General features: G+C 44.4%; 2 protein-coding genes and 1 pseudogene across 14 annotated transcripts in view; all 3 read left to right on the top strand.

Annotated features, from left to right (window-relative positions):
- R3HDM2 (R3H domain containing 2) overlaps nt 1-17,421 on the top strand; it is a 128,593-nt gene extending 111,172 nt beyond the window's left edge. The window contains 12 exon segments of the mRNA XM_039865755.1: nt 2,717-2,818; nt 4,450-4,692; nt 5,027-5,153; nt 5,391-5,551; nt 5,998-6,152; nt 7,317-7,417; nt 12,565-12,734; nt 13,146-13,293; nt 14,686-14,783; nt 15,117-15,201; nt 16,085-16,168; nt 16,171-17,421. Of these exon segments, the coding sequence (XP_039721689.1) occupies nt 2,717-2,818; nt 4,450-4,692; nt 5,027-5,153; nt 5,391-5,551; nt 5,998-6,152; nt 7,317-7,417; nt 12,565-12,734; nt 13,146-13,293; nt 14,686-14,783; nt 15,117-15,201; nt 16,085-16,168; nt 16,171-16,424 (1,728 nt within the window). The 3' untranslated portion in view covers nt 16,425-17,421.
- LOC120605189 (uncharacterized) lies at nt 13,897-14,015 on the top strand (annotated as a pseudogene).
- A 1,578-nt stretch (nt 17,422-18,999) lies between the features above and the next one.
- STAC3 (SH3 and cysteine rich domain 3) overlaps nt 19,000-24,097 on the top strand; it is a 6,699-nt gene continuing 1,601 nt past the window's right edge. For 3 of the 13 annotated variants that reach the window (XR_005653451.1, XM_039865758.1, XM_039865757.1), the window contains exons 1-8: nt 19,000-19,192; nt 19,904-19,970; nt 20,232-20,496; nt 20,738-20,835; nt 20,950-21,124; nt 22,028-22,125; nt 23,685-23,751; nt 23,916-23,965. Coding sequence is in view for 10 of the 13 variants with exons in the window: in XM_039865758.1 (XP_039721692.1) it covers nt 19,191-19,192; nt 19,904-19,970; nt 20,232-20,496; nt 20,738-20,835; nt 20,950-21,124; nt 22,028-22,125; nt 23,685-23,751; nt 23,916-23,965 (822 nt within the window). In the remaining 3 variants the exon portion in view is untranslated. Of the gene's footprint in view, nt 19,193-19,903; nt 19,971-20,231; nt 20,497-20,737; nt 20,836-20,949; nt 21,125-21,450; nt 21,529-22,027; nt 22,126-23,684; nt 23,752-23,915; nt 23,966-24,097 lie in introns of all 13 variants that reach the window. The other 10 variants (XM_039865762.1, XM_039865760.1, XR_005653452.1 and 7 more) reach the window with 7 other exon arrangements.

The raw sequence follows: 24,097 nt of genomic DNA, 5'->3' as shown, positions 1-24,097 counted from the left end.
TTACTCAGATTCTGTTCCTGCTTCTGCATCATGAGGGTCAGTGAGTCATCTGTTGGTATTGACTGATCTTCAGGAAGCATGATGCTAGATTAGACCCTGTAATTAGGGACAGGGGAGTATTATTTGTTAGAGAGATCTCTGCTCCTTCTGAAATTTATTTTTGAGGTTAGTAGTGATCACAAACTCCAAACCAGTCTTACCCTGATTAAGTTTTGGTGTCCCTAAAGCACTTAAAGTAGCTGCTAATATACTACCACCATCCCACTATACGTAGTTCCTTTTTGCTTCCTCTCCACTTTTTCTCCTCCTCTCTGTATCCCTTTCTTCCTCTTCCTACTACCTGTTTGTTTCATTCTTCTTTTCTCTTTCTCCCTGTCTCTTAGTGCTGCTGGCTCTCCAAACTCAAGTTACTGAGCCCCCGAATACTAACTATTCAGTTTCTTAAATGGTACATAACAGGGTAGGGATGAAGGAAATGACAACATACACCCACCACTGTGCTTACTGTAAAGGTTTTCCTTTGGAAGAGAAACTGAGAAAAGGTAGTTAGTTACCTTTTGCTCTGTAGCAACAGGCATTTGCCCCAGGCATGGGGACAGTGCTGGCTAAACTATGCTCTTTCCCTTCTTGGCAAGACTCTGCTGTCAGAGCAGTCCTCCATATCATATATCAGTAGAACATATGAAACCAATGAGTGAGGCTGAGGTTAAAGAGCCAGAGGCTACCTTCTGCCCAATTTACTTAAAGTGAAGTGGACCTCTTGAAAAGGAGCTCTCTGAGCCTCTTATCTCTCCTGGGGTCCAGTCATTCATCCAAGAACCAATGACTTAGCCCAGAATTCACCAGTAGGTGGCACTCAAATCCCTCAGGGCCAGTCTTAGGCTTCCCTGTGGTTTTTTGGAAGCTCTCTAGCTCTAGCATTTGAGACTCTAAGAAGAGAACTATAACTTAAAAATAGCACTGAGATTCCTGCCTTTACCACTACCTTTCCTCAGTCAGGAGAGACCTAAGAGAAGAACATCACTTCTTCTCTACTTTTTACTCAAAACTCACCAATATGAAGAAAACAGGCAGTGTTGTTTTACCACTTTGCTGTCCCTATGGCTACTCTTCCTCTTCCAGAGGCTATAAAGCCTGAAGCACCATAAACCCTCCCACAAGAGAAAGAAGACAATTAGGATGATGGAAAATGGGTTTTAAAACTATCAGCACAAGTAGCTCATGCTGAGCAGGTTGGCCAGCAGTTATATTTGAAATGCTGCTGGCTTACAGAAAGTAGGTATGCCAGGATCATTGAGAGTTTATTTTCAATGCTATGGCAGCATCTCTCCCAGGTCACACAATGGATTCTCAGTAACTTTTTCCTAACCAAGATAACTTACATTTTACTTAAGCCAGATATCAGGAGTATTCTGTTTTGGTGGTCTTCTAATTCCTGGACTCTGCTTCCAGAACTGTTAGTTCTCTCTGTGTAAGGGTGTCTCCAGACATAAATGGTAAAAGAGGAGATTGATACCTTGGTCCCCAATACCTCTTAATACTCTAAATTTGGAAAGAGAGAGGAGAATTATACAAATGAAAAGATGTTTGTATAATTCTGTTCTACTTTTTTCTCACCCTCCCTACTGCTAGAATGGAATGGAAAGAACATATGTCAGGCATAACTAGGTTCCCTCCCAGCTCTGCCACGTTAGCTGTGCAGTCCTGGATGTGTGATATAATTTCTCTGAGCTTTACTATCTTAACTGGAAATGCAAATTACCATATCTTCCTATAGGATTATTGTGAGGCTGTAATGAGATCATGCATGTAAATGAGACAATGTATAAATGTGATTTCCCCTTTTCTTCCTAGCCTCTCCACTTTCTCCCACTCCTCCTATCATCACCAGGGGCTGTGGCTGGAGAACTGATGAGGTAGTTGAAATGGCTGAAGGGGAAGAAGAGAAAGAAAAAAATAACTCCCCATACACCATGTTCCAAATAAACAAATCCTCCTGCTTGAAGGCTAGTGAAGGGACCGAAGGAACAAAAGCTAAAACTAGGCTATTTATATTTTATTCTTGAATCCCTCCGTGTTTGCTTATGGGGGCATTTTTCATACTGCCCTCACAGCCTGGAGGAGCACAGAACAATCATGGAGCAGAAGGAAGTAGCTGGAACCAGGCGTGAACTGGCTGTTTTTTCCTTTTCTGCCCTCGGGAGGGGACGATTCTTGTGAGTGAGCACTTCCTCCAGGAGAGCTGTGATGTGAAATCAGGAACATGGCCGCCAGACCTTGGATGACCCTTTCTACAGAAGCAGGAATCCTTTCTCAAGCGGGCTTTCAAGGAGGGTTATGATCTTGCTCCCCAGGAATCATGTGTATAGAAAAAATGTTTTGGGAAAAGCTGTGTTCTGAATCAGGCAGCAGACCCTGGCTCTGAGAGTCCTAAGATTGCTCACAACCACTGTAGAGTTCTGAGTGTCTAATGAGGCTGGGTGTGCAGCAGGTCTCTCCTGATAGGAGAGATTGCCTATTTGTCAGAGATGTGAAAGCCACAAACTATCCTGGGCTCCGTGTCCAGCCTGCTCAGCAGCCTTGCTATTCATGTGAAATTTCTCTTATGATTAACTTTGTTCTTCTTTCCCTTTTCCTCCCCACCTCTGCCCTACTGCCTTTCCTTGTGCTTCCCTTTTCTCTTCCCCTTTCCACGCGCCTGTCTGCTGGTCCACAGCCAGTCTCGGCTCTGCAGCCCTCTCCACAGCCTGTTCAGTTCTCTCCAGGCTCCTGTCCCCAGGTCCTTCTGCCAGTCTCTCCGCCCCAGCAGTACAACATGGTATAAATTCCGTTCCCCCTTTTTGTCTTGTCCATGTGTGGCCTGTATCTGTGGGTGTGTCTGGGTCAGACTGTGACAACCTTGCAAAGCAGTTGCGCTTTTTGGAGGGCCATGTTAAAAGATGTTTCTTCTTCTTGAGAGGCCAGCACAGGCTGAACTATATACTCCATCTAGTGACCGCATCACAGCTCTTTAGCCATCAGAAGATGCCTGAATGTTAAGACAGGAATACTGAGTTCCCCTGAATTTTAGCAGGGACAACAAAATCGGATATTGGTCTAGCCTGAGCTCCTTATCATTTCCTTTAAAAATAAAAACACAGTTGCAAATTTTTCTGGTACCATTTATAAAAAGGTAAAATGTTCCCCTATCTTACCATGTTATTTTACATAAAAAAATACCTTTCCTAATATGTAACACATGCTGTTTAAATTGTTTGTACCCTGACTATAAATCCTTTTAAGATCTAATTTGCCTCATAGCAGATAACTTCTATAATGGTTATAGGAACCCTGATTTTTTTTTTTATTTTGTGTTACTCACACCCATCTGCTTTTTCATTAGAATCCCCTTTCCTCCCACCTCTTATCTCCATTCTGAAAAGTCCTGGAATATGGGCCTCAGAATAATCGGCAATCTTCTTGTTACCTGTTTCTGCCCACTAAAGTAGCAAAATAGCTAACTTGAAGATCAGATCCCTGAAAATTGAGTAAAACAACAAGAAAGCATTCCCTTTTGTTTCTACTAGTTTTTGTGGTTTTTTTTGCAAAAGAACTTCTGCTGTGTGTGTGTGTGTGTGTGTGTGTGTGTGTGTGTGTGTGCTATTGTCTAGGGAGCAGAAAGAACGAGGAAGCTAACAAACTCTAACTATCACCATATAAGTGAGAGATGGAACACCATCACTCTTGCTGCTTGAGAAGAGAGCTGAGAGAGAAGGTAATTACAGACTAGCCAGTCAGTCACCTGACTTCCTTTCAGAGGTGAGAATTGGAAGCTGTTTCTAAGGGTAGAACTCTAGGCAGGTGTCAGAGAACAGAGGTGGAAATGACCTCAAGAGGGTGTAAGGAGATAAGCAGCAGGAATAGGAGTCCACCAATCTTTGCGCTGCTTAGACAGAGCTGGGGAGCCAAGTGAACCTAGCCACCCATAATCCACTCAAGGTGTTATCTGGGTCCTTTATTATAAAATAGGAATTTATGACAACGTTAGGGGTACTTTGTATGGTTGGAGGCATGAGGAAGTCAGGTAAATGGAAAATCTTTTTTTTAACCCACTGGTTTGTCCTATTTCTATATATAGAAGCTGTGTCATTGCTCCTAACACCCCAGGACAAACTCTAATCAAAATCATAATCAGAGTGGCCATTGTTACCTCATATGTGTTAGGGAGACTGGCTGTAGAGTTGGGTTTCAAACAGCTGTTCAGTTCAGAGCAATTTTAAAACATCAAATGACAGAGGCTTGAAAAGTGCCTCCCAGGGCTCAGAAGCAGGAGCATCTTGGATTTGGTGTAAGTAAGGAAGACTGTAGAAAGGGTTGTTATTTCTGTCGGTCTGTCTGTCTATGTTGAAGCCAAAGACTTAGGGTTTGATACGACCTCAGTCCTTGAGTTTCTCCCACTCTTGTCAACAGGCAGATGACCTCAGCAACCCCTTTGGACAAATGAGCCTTAGCCGCCAAGGTTCTACTGAAGCAGCTGACCCATCTTCAGCTCTGTTCCAGCCCCCACTTATCTCCCAGCACCCTCAGCAGACTAGCTTCATCATGGCTTCTACAGGACAGCCCCTTGCCACTTCCAACTATTCCACCTCTAGCCATGCACCACCTACTCAGCAAGTCCTGCCACCCCAGGGCTACATGCAGCCCCCTCAACAGGTGAGCAGCTCAGGTTCTCAGCTTAAATCACTAATTCATTTTGTCCAGTATTATAATCCTTTCTTCCTTTAATTTAGACACCAGAGGGATACCTATCTCCTACCTCTATTTCTCCACCTTGTACTTGAGAATTGTCTTTCTAGTCAGAAGTTGTTTTTCTAGATGACACAAGTCCTTCTTGTTCTGTTTAAAACTTATATACCAACGTTGTAATTGCAGACCCAAAATATCCATTACAGATTTTTAGCCATCAGCCCTGATGCATTTAATAGTTTGTGGATGTTGGTTCTCAATTTGAGGGACCTTCTCATACATGTGTTTCTTCTTACCATAGATCCAGGTTTCTTACTATCCCACTGGACAGTATCCTAACTCCAACCAGCAATATCGACCTCTCTCTCACCCGGTGGCCTACAGCCCCCAGCGTGGTCAACAGCTGCCTCAGCCATCCCAGCAGCCTGGTAAGGGGAACTGTTAATATAAGAAGACAGTGAATAAGGGAAAGGTAGAGACTGGAAAAGAGAGAATTACCTTCCCTGTTGTTAAAAAAGCAGGAATGATTAAAGTTCTAAAGAGAGACCCAGAATCTCCAGAAAAAGAAAAGGTAAAAGAGACAGAAGAGAAATTACTGATAGACTGCGATCTCTTAAACATTGTTAAGACCATATTAATGTCTTCTCTGCCTTGCCCATCCCTAGGTTTACAGCCCATGATGCCTAACCAGCAGCAGGCGGCTTACCAAGGCATGATTGGAGTCCAGCAGCCACAAAACCAGGGCCTACTCAGTACCCAGAGGAGCAGCATGGGGGGCCAGATGCAAGGCCTGGTAGTTCAGTACACTCCACTGCCTTCTTACCAAGTGGGTGCATTCTGCGTTGGGAAAGATCACTCAGTCCTCGGGATGAGGGAAAGGAGAACAGCCTCCCATGCTATCCAGTCAGATAACTCTGTAACACTGAAATGTTCACTTCACTCCTAAAATTTTTAGGTTTATTTTCCTCTGAGAGAAAACAGTTTGAGAAGAGTCTTTATTTAAATTATTTGGTCTTTATACAGCCATGCAAATGAGTATATGCTCAGAAAAGTAGGATCTGAAGGAAGTCAGACTCCTTTCTCCATATCAGGCGCCTAAGGATGGTGTTTGGAGAAGAGAGAAATGGAGGTAGATCTGTAAGCATTTCCTATAGGCAAATGAGGAGAATAATGTCTAAGAAGTAAGAGAAAAAAGAGTGTCCAGGTCTAGTGATGACTGAGCTGTTCTGTGGATGAAGTACGAGTGGTCATCCTCTTCTTATCTCCACTCAGGTCCCAGTGGGTAATGACTCGCAAAATGTGGTCCAGCCGCCTTTCCAGCAACCCATGCTGGTCCCTGCAAGCCAGTCTGTGCAAGGGGGCCTCCCAGCAGGGGGCATGCCAGTGTACTACAGCATGATCCCGCCAGCTCAGCAGAACGGTACGAGGTGAGGACTCCCGGAAAGTCAGCACACATTTCCCGTAGACCTTCAGCAACTGTTGTACCAGAATTTTGTTTCCACTGGCCAAAGAAAAAAAAGGCAGGGGTAGAAGTCCCAGTGGTGCCCATGCCTTAAAGCAGGTAGACTATAAGGGAGTTCATTCTTCTTTTCTCCTTATTGATTTGACATTTCCATAAGAGCACATCAGCAACAAAAAATTCTTGCTTCAGAGACAGAGGCTTTATAATTTCTCATTTTTTGTTTTGCTAATTGGCAGAATTCAGAACTGTGAGATAGATAGAGACTGCTCATCATTACTTTGGAGTACATATATGTAAAATTTTCTGTGTACTTCTTTTTATATCCATGATGAACTCAGCTGGTCTATTTCTATATGTCTCTATATATCAATATATACCATAGCTAATAGAATTGTAGAGATAGAAGTGCCTTAGAAATATCTAGTCCACTCGCTTTGTTTTATTTTTCTCCCTTTTTTATAAATGAGGAAATTCCAGCTAGGACTGTTAAGAAATTTACCCAAAGTCACACAGCTAGTTAAAAGCATAGCCGGAACTAGAACTCAAGTCTGGGCCTACCTGTGTGTATTTCTGTATGTCTCTCTCAGCGTATATATGTTTATTTCTGTCTTTCTATATGTACGTCTCCTGTTGTCTTGAGTTTTGTGGGGGGTTTCCCCATTTGTCTTTAGGTGACTGTGTTTGCCATTGTGTAAATATCCTAAATCACACATCTCTTTATTTCTTTTTTGCCCATCTCTCTCTTGAACTGTGTGTCTGTCTCTGGTACTCTCTTCGTGTGTTTCTCTCTGTGTGTGTGTGTGTGTGTGTGTGTGTGTGTGTGCGCGCGCGCGCGCGTGCACACATGCATGTGTCTGGTATATTCACACTGTTGGGAAGAGCATGCGTCACACATTTCATCTGTAGCACTGATTAGCAGCTTCTTAATTGAAAGATGATCAAGTACAAATATATATAATTAACTTTGAACTGATGAGTGATTTTAGAAATTGCGTGGCAAATTGGTCTGGGAATGGCTTGGAGCTGCCTCTGCTTCCCACAGAGGAGGCCCAGGAAACAGCAGCTGTTTGCCAGAGCTGAGCTTCTCCCTCTATTACTTTTAACACTCTTCTCTCCTCCATCTCCCCAGCCCTTCTGTGGGGTTTCTGCAACCTCCTGGCTCTGAGCAGTACCAGATGCCTCAATCTCCCTCTCCTTGCAGTCCACCACAGATGCCACAGCAGTACTCAGGTAAGAGGATAAAAATTTGGGGGAGTCTTGGGCACTGGTAAGAGCAAATACTGCTGAAGAACTTGTGCTCTAGAGCTGAGAAAGGCAGGGAGAGTTCAAGGATTGTCTCTCTCTTCAACCGTGACATCATCAAGAGGAAAGACCAGAGTCCTGGCTGGTAAGTTTTCCAGGGTTGCTAAAGGTAACCTCTCAAGAAAGACGAGGTTGGTTACCCCATCCCTGTCCCTAGGAAGCCACATGTTTGATCGAGTTCCTTGTTTTCTTTCTTGTTCTTTTTTTTTTTCCTGAATCCAGCATTATATTCACCACTCACATGCCTTTGAGACATGAAGTGCTTATTACTTCTGTCTCCTGCACTCATTCTTCCTATAAACAGCTTTTTTTTCTCTTGGGAATGTGAGAGAGGCCAATAAAATGCTTTTTAAGTCATATCTTAGATTTGTTCTAACAATTTTTTGTATGTGCTCACATTCTATCAATTTAATTCTCACCACGGTTTTATGAAGAGAAAATTGAAGACTCAGAGATGATAAATGACTTGCCTAAAGTAACAATCCTAGAACTTGAACTTGGGTCTTTTGACTTTCCATCTCCTATGCCACATTCTCAATAACACGCTTTTAAAAGGCTTCTGTACTCTATTTCTTTCCCTCCAGTGGGAAATAGATATTATGTTAAGTAGGTGAAGGCCCTCTTTGGAGAGACCACCTCTCCCAGGTGAATAGGCTTATTCTGTGAAGGTCCTCGCTGTCTGCCTTTGCCAAGAACTCCCCCAGCTGACCAAGTACAGCTGCTCTTGTTTGTTTCCCTTTTACCCCACCGTGACATAGCATTACACTGCAATTAAACTTCAGGGTTTCTGGAATGGAGGAGGTCTTAACGTGGCCTCCAGCCATTCCCATTTGGCTCTGTTGTGAGAATATCAGAGTGCCCTCTGCTGGTGAGAGGGAGGTATTTTGATGATTTTCCCCATTTAGAAATGGAGTACTTTTCATGTAAGATTTTTTGTACTTTGACTATGTTAGATGATGTAGAGTGTATTCCAGAATTAATCTTGTGCATAAGACATGGTCTGCTCTTACCTCCAAGGAGCAAGTATTTCTGCCTTCATCCAGACCAAATGTGGATCTCTCACAGGCTGAGAAATGTTAAATTCAACAGCCTTTACCCTTTATTATATTATTGGTTTCTCTAGCTATTTCTCCTAGTGTCCGCTAGGGACACTTCACCCTGAAATTCCCAGCAGTGTATGGAAATTGTAGAAACCATCTCTAAGAACCACTGTAGCCTGGGGTGGTGCTTAGTACCTCAGGGCATTTTCTCTCCTGTTTGTTAACATGTGTGCGTATGCATATGGATATACTGTCCTTAGTGGTCTGTCTATTGGGTCTCTGGTTATATCTGTTCATCTTCAATTATAAGGTCTTTGAATCGAAAATAAACCAAGTGAAAAAAAATTTTTTCATTACCTACTCTGGACCTAGTGCTGGGTTAAGTAAACAAACAGCTGATATTCTGAAAGTTGGCAGCACTTAGAGATCTGGGCTGGAAGGAGATAATCTAGGCTCTTCCTTGATCAGTAGAAATGGAAGAAACTCTTCATCATCTAGTTCCCTTGCTTCTTTGGACTTTTCTGTTATATATCCTTTTTTCCTAGCTACCCTAATCGATCCTAGGTTTCTGACTGACTCCTTGTACTTCTAGATGATGGGACCCTCTCTTCTACCCACATCATCTAAGAGTCCATATTCACCAGACCAGTGATTTTAAAAGTCTCCAATCCCTGCTTGTGGAAATCTAACAGGAAGTGGAAGGAAAGAAAATTGCTTCTGCCTTCCTTTCCAGTTTACCCTCACTAGGAAGATAGAAGGCCAGCATAGTCTAAAAGGACTGCTATGTCACCTTCAGAGAATAGTGTCTCCCTCGCACCTTCTCCCATGTAGCAACATGGTCACTTTTCCAAAAATAAAGCCAGGGATTAGGATTGGCTGTTCATGGAACAACTGTTCTGGTTTATTAATACATTTTTGTAGTTACCCAGTTTACCCCCAGGCCTGGACCTTAATTCCTCCACTGTGATATTAGACATAACTATAACCCCAGGAAACACTTTTCTTCTCACTAAAATGATGGCTTGCAGGTCCCTCGAGGTTTCTACAGGGATGCTTGTCTGGGGAAAGCGCACACAGACATAAAATGGCAATGAAACCTGTGCACAGATTCTCAGCTCACAGTGACACAGCATCATGGCGAGTGAGGCACATAGATCTATCCTCTTATGTACTGGCTCATTTTGAACTTGAGGATTCAACCAAGGCTGACTAACTCTTTTCTCTCCCACTCCCAGAAGAAATCTTTCTCCTCCACTGAAGGAAAAAAAAAAAGAACAGATACTCTTGGATTCTGTTCTGTAATTTGAGAAAGGTGCCTGTGGATTTTATTTCTCTAGACATTCCTTTCCATAGATTTGATTTCTGGTGTTAAAAAAAAAAAAGAACCTTACCAATCTTCTACCTTAGTGTCTAAAAAAACAACTAAACAGAAACCAATTTTGCCAGACATAAACGTCATCTGTTTGTATTTATGTGGTTTGCTCTGCCCAATCGACCTTTCTGCCCAGGTTTAATGATGCCACTTAAAAAGCCATTCACACGTCCCCTCTCCTTTCAGAGCTTTCGAGCTAAAATTGATTTCCTTATTCAACCCTCTTCTCCCTCTTCCCATTCCAACCCAGGCTCCTTCCTCCAACTTGATTATATGGAAGTGCTGTCACTGGGCAGTGTGGTGGGTTTTTTTTTTTTTCATTGCCATGTCCATTAAGAAGTAGCAACAAGTTCAGCTGCTAAAGCATGCCACCTGCTTTTGGCTTGAAGAAGAGAAGCATAAAAATCAGCTCATCAGCAGAGTAGTGTTCTGTGTCCTCGGCTGAGTGAAGGAACAATGCTCCAGGCCAGCGGGGGAGAACTCATTGGAGGGAGGAGCTCAGGAATCAGGCTGCTTCTGAGAACTCTGGCTTTGTTTTTGTTGGGAATCAGAGAAAATTATACCAAGGCTTTGTTCTTTTTCCCCCTCACCTTGAGCCCCCTAATAGCTCTTTATGACTACATGTAGGTATTAAAAAGAGCTTCCACCACCTTACTTATGCCCACACCCTACACACTCACATATCCACTACCTTTTACTGGCCTACGGCATTAGTCTCAGATTATGAACTGCCTTCCAAAAGCTGTAGATTTGATTATTTTTGCCTTGGCCTCCTCGGGTAGCAATGAGATATTTGAATAAGGTCAACTGCAATTTTGTTGGTAGAGGATGTTGGAGTAGGTGGGGGCTCTTAGGATGGGGAAATAAAATGCCCAAAGCAACTATAGTGGCGGGGGTAGCTGTTAAATGACATTCCACAACTGTGCAATTTTTCCGTGGTCCTTCTGCAAGCCATATTGATGAATACCCTGTCCCCTTTGGCAGGAGATAGGAAGGTATGAGCCAGTCTCTCTGAGTATTTGTGCTCTTCGATTAGATGAACTGGGCTGGGAGGGGGTCACAAATTGACTAGAGAATAGAATATGACAGATGCTGTGTCTCCTGAGCTGCTCTCTCAGGCTTTCTGCCATTTTTTTCCTTTTCCTTTTCCTTTGACTGATGCTACCTGAGAAAAGCAATCACGCTCACTTCCCAGCAGGATGGGTGCCCAGGGCAGAGGCTGCAACATTTCCCGTCACAGGAAGCAATGTGATGGCAGCAGCAGTGGCAGCACCAGAGCACAGAGCCATGAAAACAGCAGCATTGCAGCAGGTTTTCAAGCTTGCAAGCCCCAGTTCCATTTCTCTACCACTACACACATATGAACTCAGCCTGTCTCTCTACAGAAATATAGCCTGAGAGGTCAAGAGCAAACCCTCACACCAGACAGTACCCTGTGGTGAAGCAGAGCTCCTGCCCATCCCTCCCAGCAGGGACTGTCCATCACACTGCTTCTCCCTGACCCCTTACTTTGTTTTTCACCATGAGGAAGATTTGGGACTTAATGTTCCTCCTCATTGAGCCCTTTCCTTCCCCTAGCCTGTGAGAGGGTAAGACTATCCATGGTTGCCTGCGCTAAAACCTCAGGATTGTATCCAGTCAGTTACCTGAACCTGTCAGTGAAACCTTCAAAGAGGGTCTGACCCTCCTACTCTATTCCTACTGTCACTGCTCTGATTCAGTTTCCATAGCTGAACCTCCTTGTTCAGTTTCCATAGCTTCTTAACTAGTCTTTCTACCACTAGTCACTCCTTCCATCAGCCATCTTACATTCGGCCATTTGAGTTAGCTTTCTGAAGCACAGATCTTATCCCCAATACCTACAGATTAAAGACTCTCACCAGAATGTGCTTCAAACTCTGACATCAACTATTTGTTTGCTGTCCGACTCCCTAATAGACTGTCCATTCCATGAGGGCAGGGACCAGTTTTATTTATCGTACACCCAGTCCCCAGCATGGGAACTGGCACATAGTAAACGTCTACTGAATAAATGAATAAACGTATCTTATCTCTTACTATTTTCCCTACATAAGCCTCAGTGCCTTAGCACCTTGAATTGTCATTTCTTGAATATGACATACATCTCTGCCATTCCTTCTGCTTGAAATGTATATTTCCAACACACCTCACCCTTGCCCAAGAAGTACTTTCTAGGTCTGACTTAGTGAAGCTGTTTGCATTCATCTTCTCCAGAACAACCAAAGATAGCTAGCTGACTTATCTGCAGCCATTACCGGAAAAGCCTTCACGTGCCTACAGCCCTGGCCCAGCCTCAGACTGAGACCTGTACCATGCCCAGACATTTGAGCAATCTGATCTGGGCATTTGGTAATACCCTACTTTGACAGAATGGAGCAGTTTTCTGCCAAGCATACCAGAGTACCCCTCACCAGGTGAAGGCCAGGAGAGTATTGGCATCTGGGACTTATGTCCCTTCCACTGGCTTGAGGAGGGAGAGTCAGAAACCAAATCAGCAACTATCTCAGATTCCTGGCGGGACACAGTTTAAGTGACCCTGAAGAGAGTCAATGTATTTGCTTACTGGCTTTCCCACTCGGAGTTAGCTGACACCCAAAATACAGTTTAAATTCATAACCAGTCACTTTCTTCCTACTATTCAGGAGTGTCACCTTCTGGACCAGGTGTGGTGGTCATGCAGCTGAATGTCCCTAATGGACCCCAGCCCCCCCAGAACCCATCCATGGTCCAGTGGAGTCACTGTAAATATTATAGCATGGACCAGCGGGGGCAAAAACCTGGAGACCTGTACAGTCCTGACAGTAGCCCCCAGGTGAGTCCTGCAACCCATCTTTGTCTTGGCAAGGAGGTGACCAGTTCTTCTCAGAGAGTAATCTTTGTCATTGAGCAGCCTCTTTTGCATGTCTTTCCCTGCGTACTTTTGGGGGAGAAATACAAGAAATAGAGGAGATTATCTTGTTTCGAAGAACCTAAGTTCTAAGCTGGCAGATGGGACACATACTTGAAAATGCTAAGAGAATACTTAAAACAGTATTTAAAAAAGTGGGTATTAAAATAATACATACTAATTAGGGACTAAGGAGGCAATTTGAAGGAACAGTCTGACTTTGGCAGAGTTCAGCAAGAGAAGTTTCCTGAGGGAGGTGAATTTTAAGCCAAGCCATAGGAATATCCAGAGGATAATGTTTGGTGTTCACATGATTTGTACTCTTCTCTCTCACAGGCCAACACACAAATGAGCAACAGCCCTGTCACATCTCCTACCCAGTCTCCAGCACCCTCTCCTGTCACCAGCCTCAGCAGTGTCTGCACAGGACTCAGTCCCCTTCCAGTCCTCACACAGTTTCCCCGACCTGGGGGTCCAGCACAGGGTAAGGAGTTAGATTAGGGCTGACTGCTGTCAAATTCACCCTTCACATCCCTTTTCCAAGTGGGAAGATCAAGAAGATAGCAACAGGCAGGGAACCAGTGTGACTGGTCATCCAACTCTGGAAGCCAGCTCTTACATTTTAATATTCCTATTTAGGCCAAGGACACCTGCCCCTTTTTAGAAATGCCCATAGTTAACTTACTATATAACACCTTTACATACTTAGTATTTATTACCAAGTAAAGGTGACTTTGAGCCAGGGAAAAGAAATTCACTGAACTATCTGATAAACCAGAATTCATCCCATCAGTACTGAGTCTGAGGCGTGGAAATATGGGGGACTGTGTCAAAAACAGAATGGCTTTAGAAGAAGGAACACTGGATATGGGTTAAAAGACTTGGATTCAAATTCTAGTTGTACCACTAAATAGCTGTGTGATGTTGAACATGTTACTTAAACTTGGAACCAAACCTCAGTTTCCTAATCCATAAAATACAGGGTTAATCACACATAAGATGGGAATAATCTTATCTGCTTGCTGTCTAGGCTGTCACAAGCAGTATAAAAAAAAAAAAAGATGAGAATATGGTTTAAAAACTTTAAGTCTACAGCCATACTACCCTGAAGAAGCCCGATTCCATCTGATCTCGGAAGCTAAGCAGGGTCGGGCCTGGTTAGTACTTGGATGAGAGACCACCTAGGAAGACTAGATGCTGTAGGTGTAAAAAATAAAATAAAAAAGTAAGAGATTGTAAGCTGACAAGGTCCTTGCAATCTGTGAGGTCAACCAAGGGTTGCCTCACCTAAAAAAAAAACAAAAAAAAACCTTTAAAGTGCTTGGATATATATTTATCGACAATAATAGGTGACACTTAAGTACTTAGTATTTATCAAGCATTGCTATAAATGCTTTACCTGTCTTATGTTCATTTAACCTTCCTAGCAACTCTATCAAGGGGAAAACATACCCAACATCACATTTCTAATAACAGCCAGGGTTTGGACCTAGGCAGCCTGGCTCTAAGTCTGTGCTTTTGTCTACTACATTTTATTGCCTCTCACATGAGTTAGAAACTTGAGCCTTGGATTTGAGGTGGGAAAAAGCTATATAAGAAATAAAAGACATTCATGAGGTCTCTAGGTTTCCTCCAGGGCCTTTTGTCTATAATGGACAAAGCCCTTTTTCAAAGGTGAGGGATCCTAATAGTCCCATTTGTCTGAGATACAGCTGAGAGCCAAGGAGTTTAGGAAGAGAGACAACTCTAATCAGTCTCATAGGTATTGCTCTTATTAAAAAAGTAGTAATAGTATCTATCTCCAGAGCCCCTGAAGTCTTATAAGTCATACCATGAAGCTCAAACTCCCAGAAAACAATCTGCTCTTCCTCCCTAGGTGATGGGCGCTATGCCCTCTTGGGCCAGCCATTACAGTACAATCTGTCCATCTGCCCTCCTTTGCTCCATGGCCAGTCAACTTACACGGTGCACCAGGTAAAGGTGTCTGCCATCAGCCTTAGGGCCGTCAGACCCCTCCCCCTCCTCATTTGGGCCCCTGTCTCTGAGCCATCCTCCTCAACCAGCTGGGTGGACAAAGACAACACAAAGAGTATGAACAAAGTGGGAGGAGCCTTGCCCCACTCCCTTACTCATTCCTCCTACCTCATCCCTGTGTTTCTTGGTGGCTTTTCCCTGGCCCATCTGACTACCTGGTGGGGTGGGGTCATCAGGGTTAGGTACTCCTCCTTAATCTCTCAGGCAGACATTGAGATGCAAGGCAGTCAGTGTTATTTGCCCAGAATGAGAGTTATCTTTCAAATGTTGAAGGGACAGAGTGGATTGAAACATGGAAACCGGAGCAAGAGACAAGCACTCAAATCTGCCTCCACTGACCTGGGGACGACAGATGTTGGTGAGTGACAGGATGCTGAATCCCCAAGAGAAGGTGCTCACCTTTTCAGCCCTACATTACTAGCCTAGGATGGCTAGGAAAAGCCATCTTAGGGTGGGAAGTAGAAATAGGACCCTTTTGTACTCAAGAGCAAGGAGAAGCTGGATGAAATATCTCTGTCCTCCTTACCAAGCTATTCTAAGTCCTGGGGAAGATGGTGGTAAAAGTTAGGAATAACACAATGATGAGGGTTGCTGAGCTTATTAACAGAGCGTCTTGTGGGAGTAGTCCTGACTTTAATCTAGGATGTCTAACTTTGGTAGTCCTAGACCTAATTCAGGAGAAACTTGACAAGAAAGTATAGAGAAGTAACTCTCCTCTTGCAGGCCTTTTATATTAGGCATACAGAATCTCTCAGGATTTTTCCTTTGTGGAGCAGTTTGCTAAACAAGGAAAGGAGAGGAAACTGACTTTAAGAAAGGAATCTATTTGAGCCAGCCTATGGGAAAGGAGCTATGGAACATATTTCAGATTAGGCTATTGACTTTATGAAAGAACATCAGCAAAAGCCACACTTCTTTCACAGTAACAGCTCTCTATGAGAGAACTGAGGTGTGGGTCTCCAGATCTTAAATCTGGAATTCTGAGTCCCAGTCTCTTCTTGCCTGCATCTCTGGGCTAGGAGAAGAAAAAGGTTCCTTTGTTTCTCCTAGCTACCCTGATCAGAGTCTGGCTGGTGAGGAGTTGCGTTGACTGGGAAGAAGGAAAGGGCTCAGTGGGAAAGGCTGGGCTTTTGAGGGTGTTATATACAGACTTAGTCAGCTGGATACTTCTCTGCCAGGCCATTGTCCAGTCCTGCCTACTCTAACCCTCTCACAACCATTCTTCTCTCTTCCCCTTCCAGTCCTGGGGCGGGTGCTGGAGGTGACAGATCTCCCTGAGGGCATCACTCGTACTGAGGCGGACAAACTCTTCACTCAGCTCGCCATGTCGGCGCCAAGATACAGTGGCTCAAGGATGCTCAGGGGCTGCCTGGCGGGGGTGGAGGGGACAACAGTGGGACTGCGGAGAATGGCCGCCACGCGGACCTTGCTGCCTTGTACACCATCGTGGCTGTGTTCCCAAGCCCTCTGGCTGCTCAGAATGCCTCCCTTCGCCTCAACAACTCTGTGAGTCGCTTCAAACTTCGAGTGGCCAAAAAGAACTATGACCTGAGGATCCTGGAGCGAGCCAGCTCTCAATAAACAGGAGGGGAAGAGATCGGCGCAATAGGTGGGGGCAGGGTGGAGGGAGTCAAGAGATCCTGACAGACCATGGACAGAGGCAGAAAGGAAGGTGACAGACACTAAACTGGAGCCTAAGACAGTAGGGATGAAAATGGAAACAGACAGATGCTCACACTGGCACTGGACTCCTTAGTCCCCAGCCATGGGTCCCCTCTTTTTCCCTGGTTGGCCTTCCTCTGCTTCCCTCTCCTTCCCATCCTCTTCAGTCATTTTTTAATCTCTTCTCTCACCATAAAATTAATTTCTTCCATATTTTTTGGTCAGGTAGAATTGGGAGTTTCACCCTCCCCTATTCTCCTTTTCCTTACCATCCCAAGCTCCCCCCGCCTTTTTTTTTGTCTTTATGAATATATTTATATGGACAGAATTAAGAAAAACAAAATTGACTTCTCTTTTCTCTCATTTTCCCCATCTTGTCTCTCCAAACCCCACAGAGTTAAAACTTGGGACTCCCCCCACCCCCCAGAACACTTGTATATTGTTTGAGGTTTGTGCCGCAGTAACAGACACAGTATTTAATTGCACATACAGATGTTTGCTGGGTATATTCACTGTAAATTTTATTTAATCTGATTTTTTGTTTGTTTGGGGGGAGGTTGATTTTGTTTTTAAATATATAAAAAAAATCTGTCACTGGATGTCAATCCCTGTTTCTCTGTTGCTGCCCTGGTATAGGTGGGGGTCAGAGGTCCTGGATTGATACAGCCCCACAATGTTGGAGGGATTTGATTTGGGTTTGGATGGCTTTCCTAGCATATGCATATATATCTTCCTAACACTATTCCCTGTATCCCATCCTCCTCCTTACACATAATTCTGTTGGGCGTCTGGGTCTCTAATGGGACCTTGGTCCTGGGTGCTCCCAACTCTGCCACTAACTTGGTTCATCAAGCACATCACTTCTCAACTCTGGACCTCTGAGTCCTTACCAATAAAATAAGAGATTTGGACTGACTAGGTGACCTCTGAGGTTCCTTCCACTCTGTGAATTCTGCAACACTTATTTAGGGTCCTTGAGGCTGAGCTGGGGAGGGGTAATTGAGGTCTAGAACTGGATTGAGATGCTGGCCTCATACCTGTTTGTCTAATCTTCTAAAAACTTCAGGGATGGAAGACTTGGGCCTTTAATCTTAAAGCCAGAAGATTGGGTTCTACAGGAACAGAAGCGGATGTTTCTTTCAAAAACTCTTGTTAGTTAAACTTACAGTACCAAGATGCCATATTATCCAGGCAAGCTCAGCAGTCCCCATCCTATGCAGTTAAAGAAAGGTGAAGAGCAGAAACCACCTGCCTGCAAGATGAAACTTTTCTGTCTGAGGCTTCTCAAAACTAGTCTTGATGTTCAGTCTGTCAGACAAGAGTCATTAAAGAGCCTGCAGACCCAGAAGCATCCAGCAAACCATTTTCAATCTCACCTGCCCCTTAGAGAAAAAAAGCAGAAATGACAATATTGCCCTGGAAATCTCTTCGGTGTGGGTAGCAGTATCTCTAGCTAGGCTCCTCTGAAGCTTGTCTGGCCCAACCTCCAGTGTAATCCTTCTTACAGATAAAAGGGATAAAGCAGCACTACATTGCCACCTCCAAATTGCTCTCCTCTAAGATGAGAGCATCTTCTCTTTCAGGCGCGTCACAGTCCAGAGCATAAGGCTGCATCTCTGTGAGATAAGAATGCTAGATAGCTCACTGACCTGTCAGTTCATACACTAGGGCATCAGAGGAGGAAGATGGAATTGGAATCAAAATGACTTAGGAAGTGTGAGGCTTGGCCATCCTGACACCTCCAAGAGTTTGCAGTTCTCATGGGGAAGGAGATATTACTTAAAGACTCCCCTGTGTGTCAGCTATTATAACCTGTCCAATGTCAACAAGACCATCTCTACCTGATCATTAGACCTTTACTCTCCCAGAGTCAGTTGGAAGTCCCAGCCTGTTGTTTTTTTTGTTTTTGTTTTTTTTTTTAAATAACTAAGAAGTCCCTTCACCCTGATGACAAGATTTTAGAGTAGAGAGAAAGATGTCTCGGAACAGCTGGAGGGAACAAAGCAGTGCTACGTGTTCTTCACTCCCTTATACAGGATGGCAGCAAAGCACCCTCCAACTACCCATGGAGAAGAAAGCAATCTAGTCTGATAGTAGAGCTCTGAAAGTTAAAATGATCTGTTCTTTACCAGTTCCCAGCCTTTTCCTCTAGGGTATAAAAACATAACCAAAAGAAGACAGTGGCTGAGAAGTTGAAGCCTAGTTCCTTAAGTAGGTCCAGGGAAGGTAGACTTGGGGAGATGTTTGGACCTTGGAGAAAGGGTATTGGGAAAGTTGTTTCTAATTCAGTCATCTAAAATCACCCAAATGAGTACACAGCATGAACACTGTCTTTTTCTGAATTTAGCCCATACTGACCTGCACACTATAGATGAAAAACCAGGAAACAGCAGTTCTGGGAGATGGGAGGAGTTAGGGTCCAGCCCTGCCCAGACCTCCCCGTGTCTAATTTCTCTGTGTCAGCTGTGTCTCTCAGCTGTCCACTTTCCTCCAGCCCTGTCATTTCAGCTTTGACACCAAGGCAAGAAGCTAGGTCTACAAATACCGTCTGGGTAGCTGGTATAAGTACAGAGGGTACTGGGGGGGCTTAGCCCCCAAGGAAGAAGACCAGCCCTACCCAAGTGCCACCATCAAGACTGCAGAAGCTCCCTCTTCCACAGACTGGACTGACTTAGGTGATCCCAGATGTAAGTTGCCTCTTCATTCTCTTTCCATTTCCAGGATTGCTCACCCCAGCTTCCCCAATCCTTAGTCTATTACTTTTCTTCATTTCTCTCCTTATCTGTGAGTAAGTTGGGTTTTAGAAGTGAAATTATTGTTCTACTCCAGGACAAAGCTAGGATTGGAGGGTGGGGTGGGGGTGGGGTCAAGGGAATAGAATAGTAAGGAAGGAAAGGCTCATATTACTCTGAAAACTTAAAATAGCTGAGGCCTGAGGCAGGCTGGGAACTAGGCACTGGGCCTCAGGCTCAAGAAGGAGGTAGGGAGAATAAATGTCTCAGCCCAACCCTCCACACATTACACCCCTTGAAGAAAGGAGATTGGGGAGGTATGTGTCACATCTTTATTGCCCACAGATTTCCAGATACAAAGTACCTGTAGGAAATTACCACACAGCCTTGAGCATTGTTGAGGCTGGAAACTCTGGGGTTTCCCCTCAGGGTGGAAGGATGGGAGTCAGTTTGAGAAACTAGTTGGAAAGTTATTTAGTCTATTGAGCTTTACTCTGGACTTCCATGGAATCTTCCTGTTCAAAGGCCCTGTGAAAGATCTCTGTTTAACCAAATTTCTCACAAAGCCTCACCTGTAAGGACCACCCTACTGCAAGGGACAGGAATAAGGGAGGGAAGAATAGCAGTCAGGGATTAGATTTCATAATGGGGTCCAACCTCTTGCAGGATGACAGAAAAGGAGGTGCTGGAGTCCCCTAAGCCCTCCTTCCCAGCAGAGACTCGGCAAAGTGGGGTGAGTGTGGGCCTCTGACCATGGGGTATGGGGAGCTGGGAAGCCACTGCAGCCCTTGAAAGGTGCTTGAATTGTACTCGTATGTGATTCTTTTCTTGCTAGAATGCTAGCCAACACCTGCAGCCCTCAATACCCCCTAATCATGGTGTGCGCCCCTTGCCCTAGGCTAGAAAAATGTCTAGTTAGCCTCAGCCTTACTTACTCCAAAGAGTATGACAATTCTTTTAACATGGAGTTTCCTTCACTCCCTCCCTCCCTCAGCTACAGCGACTGAAGCAGTTGTTCAGGAAGGAGTCTACAGGGACAAAGGAGATGGAGCCGCTCCCAGAGCCCCAGGCCAATGGGGAGGCTGTGGGAGCTGGGGGTGGGCCCATCTACTACATCTATGAGGAAGAAGAGGAGGAGGAGGAGGAAGAGGAACCACCCCCAGAACCTCCTAAGCTTGTCAATGATAAGCCCCACAAATTCAAAGATCATTTCTTCAAGAAGCCCAAGTTCTGTGATGTCTGTGCCCGGATGATTGTGCGTGAGTCATGAAGGGAAGTTGAGAGTGTGTGATGTCAGGATCAGGGCGTGGGGAAAAGGGTTTAGGAGAGGAATATTTGTATAGCAGACAGGCTGTGGCAAGGTTTGGCTTTAAGAAAATACTGTTAGAGACAAAGTGTTGGGTCCCAGACAGAAAAAGGACCTAGGGCTAGAGTAGCAGCAATGGTATAAAGGGAAGGGGAAACACAAAGCTTACTCAAATGTTCTCCCCCTCTCCCAAGTCAACAACAAATTTGGGCTTCGCTGTAAGAACTGCAAAACTAACATCCACGAACACTGTCAGTCCTACGTGGAGATGCAGAGATGCTTTGGCAAGATCGTGAGTAGGCTCTGGGGAGCAAGAAAGTAGAAGGGAGGGGACATGTTGCCAGCTACCCCCTTGCCAGTCCCTCCTCAGGTCATCCCATCCATTTCCCTGCTTTTTCTTTTTCAGCCCATGTCTTCAAGAAGGGGTGAGCACTCATGGGAGAGATGGGGTTCTGGGCCCCACTTTGCTCTCGCTAATGCTTTTTCCCCATCCCGTCCTACCCTACAGCCCCCTGGTTTCCGTCGGGCCTATAGCTCCCCACTCTACAGCAACCAGCAGTACGCTTGTGTCAAAGATATCTGTAAGTGCCCCACATGGGACCTGAGGGAATGGGCTAAGCCTAGAGCTGGTTTTAGCACCACCTCTAGATTTAGAAACCAAATCCTAAAACAGAAAGATTCCATTTCCCAAGGTTCTCTCTCAACCTAATATTTTAGACATCTTGGATGCAGAGTCAATATTCCCATTTGATAGCTGAGGGAGTTAAGCTAGGTCTCTATACCATTAGCAAAGAAACAAAGCCAAGACTGAAACCTTCACCTGCTGAACTTCAGAATCTGTGCTTTTGATATGCAAAACCATTTCTAAGCAAACAAGGATTCTAGACTGTCCTCATCCTTGTTACAGAAGAATGCCAAGCTCAGAACCAGACCAAGAGCTGTGGACATCCTGGGCAGATTCATAATTTGGCAGCCCTTAAAAAATGTATTCTTTGGCAATTTGTTCAACATTGTCATTTATTTGGAAGAGATGCTGGATTCTGTGAAGACATGGGTGTAAAAAGAACACACTAGTGGTAGCACCCCAGCTTGCACAAGCCACTCAGTGGAACAAAAGCCAATAGTTAAAGGACCACTCTACTGAGGAGAATAGTGATTCTGAGTGTTCCCCAACTCCCAAGCAATTTAGCAAAGTTGTCTTTCCAACATCATATAATGCTCTGTCTGGAAAGAGTGTTGGTAAATATTTTTCTCCATCACATTACATTTCCAGTGATGTCTTTAGAGCTCTTTGTAGATTTAGACCTAGGTATGCCCAGCTGACCCTCCTCTAATCTTACACACACACACACACGTGCGCGCATGCACGCACACGCACGTATCTACTTAATCCCACCTCTTCCTCACTTAGAAGGTCTTTCTTTCCTCCAAGCTTTTTCTCTGCCTCCCTAGTAACATCTTCTTTCTTCTCCCATTCCTACTAGCTGCTGCCAATCGTAATGACCCTGTGTTTGAAACCCTGCGCACTGGGGTGATTATGGCAAACAAGGAACGGAAGAAGGGACAGGCAGATAAGAAAAATGTGAGCACCATACCTTCCTACTGAGGTCCCTTCCAGAGATCCCATGGAATAGGTCCTGTCTCCTCTCTAGGAAGCTGACAGAAGCCTTTCCCCTAAAATTGCACATAACCCAACAGACAAATTTTTGCATGCAATTTTAGAGGTCCTCGGGTTAAGAACTCCTGCCATAGTATGTGTTTTCTTCAGGAACTTCCTTCTGAAATTGTCAGATTAACCACTGTAACCAGCTGAAGGCTAGGCCCCAAGTCCCTGGCATTGCTGGACAACAGAGGCAAGAGCTATGCTTTTGGATCTGGGGAAGAGAACTTGTCATGCCAAGTAATCAGAGAATTCTAGAGTCATGTAAAGGTCCATGAAGATCGTCTGGTCTGACTTACTTACCTACAGATGAGGTAACTGAGGCACAAAGCTAGTAGCCAAAAGCAGCTTCATTTCCTTTTGTAATAGGGTTACTAGATTGGTAATGCCATAGACTTGCATTCAGTTCAGCAAGGAATTTGTTAGCATATCCTTACATCTTTCTGGACAGCCAGGATGGACTAATATGGATAATAATTACAATTAGATGGATTCTTAAAATTGGTTGAATGACAATACCCAAAGTATCCTGGCCCTTTAAGGAGTGTATGCTAAAAGGAGATTTCTGATGCTTCGTAACATGGTTTGGTCCTTGGTACTCAGCTGTGGACATTTTTCTCACAGATGCAAACGAAGATATAAACGATATATCCATTAAGTTTGTGGGAAACCTAGGAAGGAAAACTTAAACACTGAATAATATATTCAAAAATCTTACGGACTAGAAGAAAGGCCCTGAACTAATAATTTGAAATTCTATAAGGAAAAATGTACATATCTGTTCTTGGATCAAAAAAAAAATCAACTGTACAAAAACAGAACTAGAGGTTTGGCCTCAAAATAGTTGATATGAAGGTTGAGTGCAAATTAGGGATTTCCGTAGAATGACTGTAAGGCACTAACAATGTGTTCTGGCTGCTTCCAGAAAGACTACCATATCTGGATTCTATTTTCTTAAAAGTATTATAAAAACTGTGCTGCCCATTTTTTCTCTTACACACTAGAGTATTTTTAAGGGCAGACATTAGAGTAAAGCATATCGAATTGGGATCTTTGGGCATGATTTGGAGGGACTGAGAATGATTAAAGAAGAAAAAACAGGAAGGACATGCCAGCTGTCCTCAGATCTTTAAAGGGACTATATTCTATATTGCTCCAGAGGCAAATTGAGACCAATAACTACAAGTTACAGGGAGAGTGACATAGGCTTAATGTAGGGACTTGCCCCCAAATTACATGTGCTTACTTTGCAAGGTAGTGAGCTCCCTGTCATTAGCTACATTCAAATATAACATGGGTGACCCACCTGCCAGGATGATTTGGAGGAAGTCTCTGCATCAGGCAGGTGGTCGACTAGATATTTCCTCCAAGGCTCCTTCCAACCCTGAGATCCTATTCATAGTTCTCTGGCCTGACTGGAGAGCCAGGGCAAGTATGGGTTCCCAAGACAGTATCTTCCTTAACTCTGGTGCCCCCTCCAGCCTCTAGCAGCCATGATGGAAGAGGAGCCAGAGTCTGCCAGACCAGAGGAAGGCAAACCGCAGGATGGTGGGTAACACCTCCATCCATAGAGATGGAGTAGGGTCAGGAGATCAGCTGTGGCACAGGGGATGGAGGGTCAAAGGGCATGCCAGGTCTTACAAGAGAAGGGTAAGAGAATGAAGGCTACCCTCCAAGAGCCAGAGACAATTTGTTGGTGTTTCCCATCGTAGGAAACCCTGAAGGGGCTAAGAAGGCTGAAAAGAAGACACCTGAAGACAAAGTGAGAATCTATTCTCCCCGAAGGGACCCTAGTCCTCTCCCTAACCCAGTTCTGAGACCACTCATGACCTTAGCAAAAGCTCACACTTACTTTGTGGGTTCCCATCATCCTTAACTTGCCTTCACACCACAC

This window comes from Pteropus medius, unplaced genomic scaffold, assembly GCF_902729225.1.
Source record: "Pteropus medius unplaced genomic scaffold, Ma_sr-lr_union100, whole genome shotgun sequence".
Lineage (NCBI taxonomy): Eukaryota > Metazoa > Chordata > Mammalia > Chiroptera > Pteropodidae > Pteropus > Pteropus medius.
Note: the sequence above shows the minus strand (reverse complement) of the source record. Positions and strands in the feature narration are given on the sequence as shown.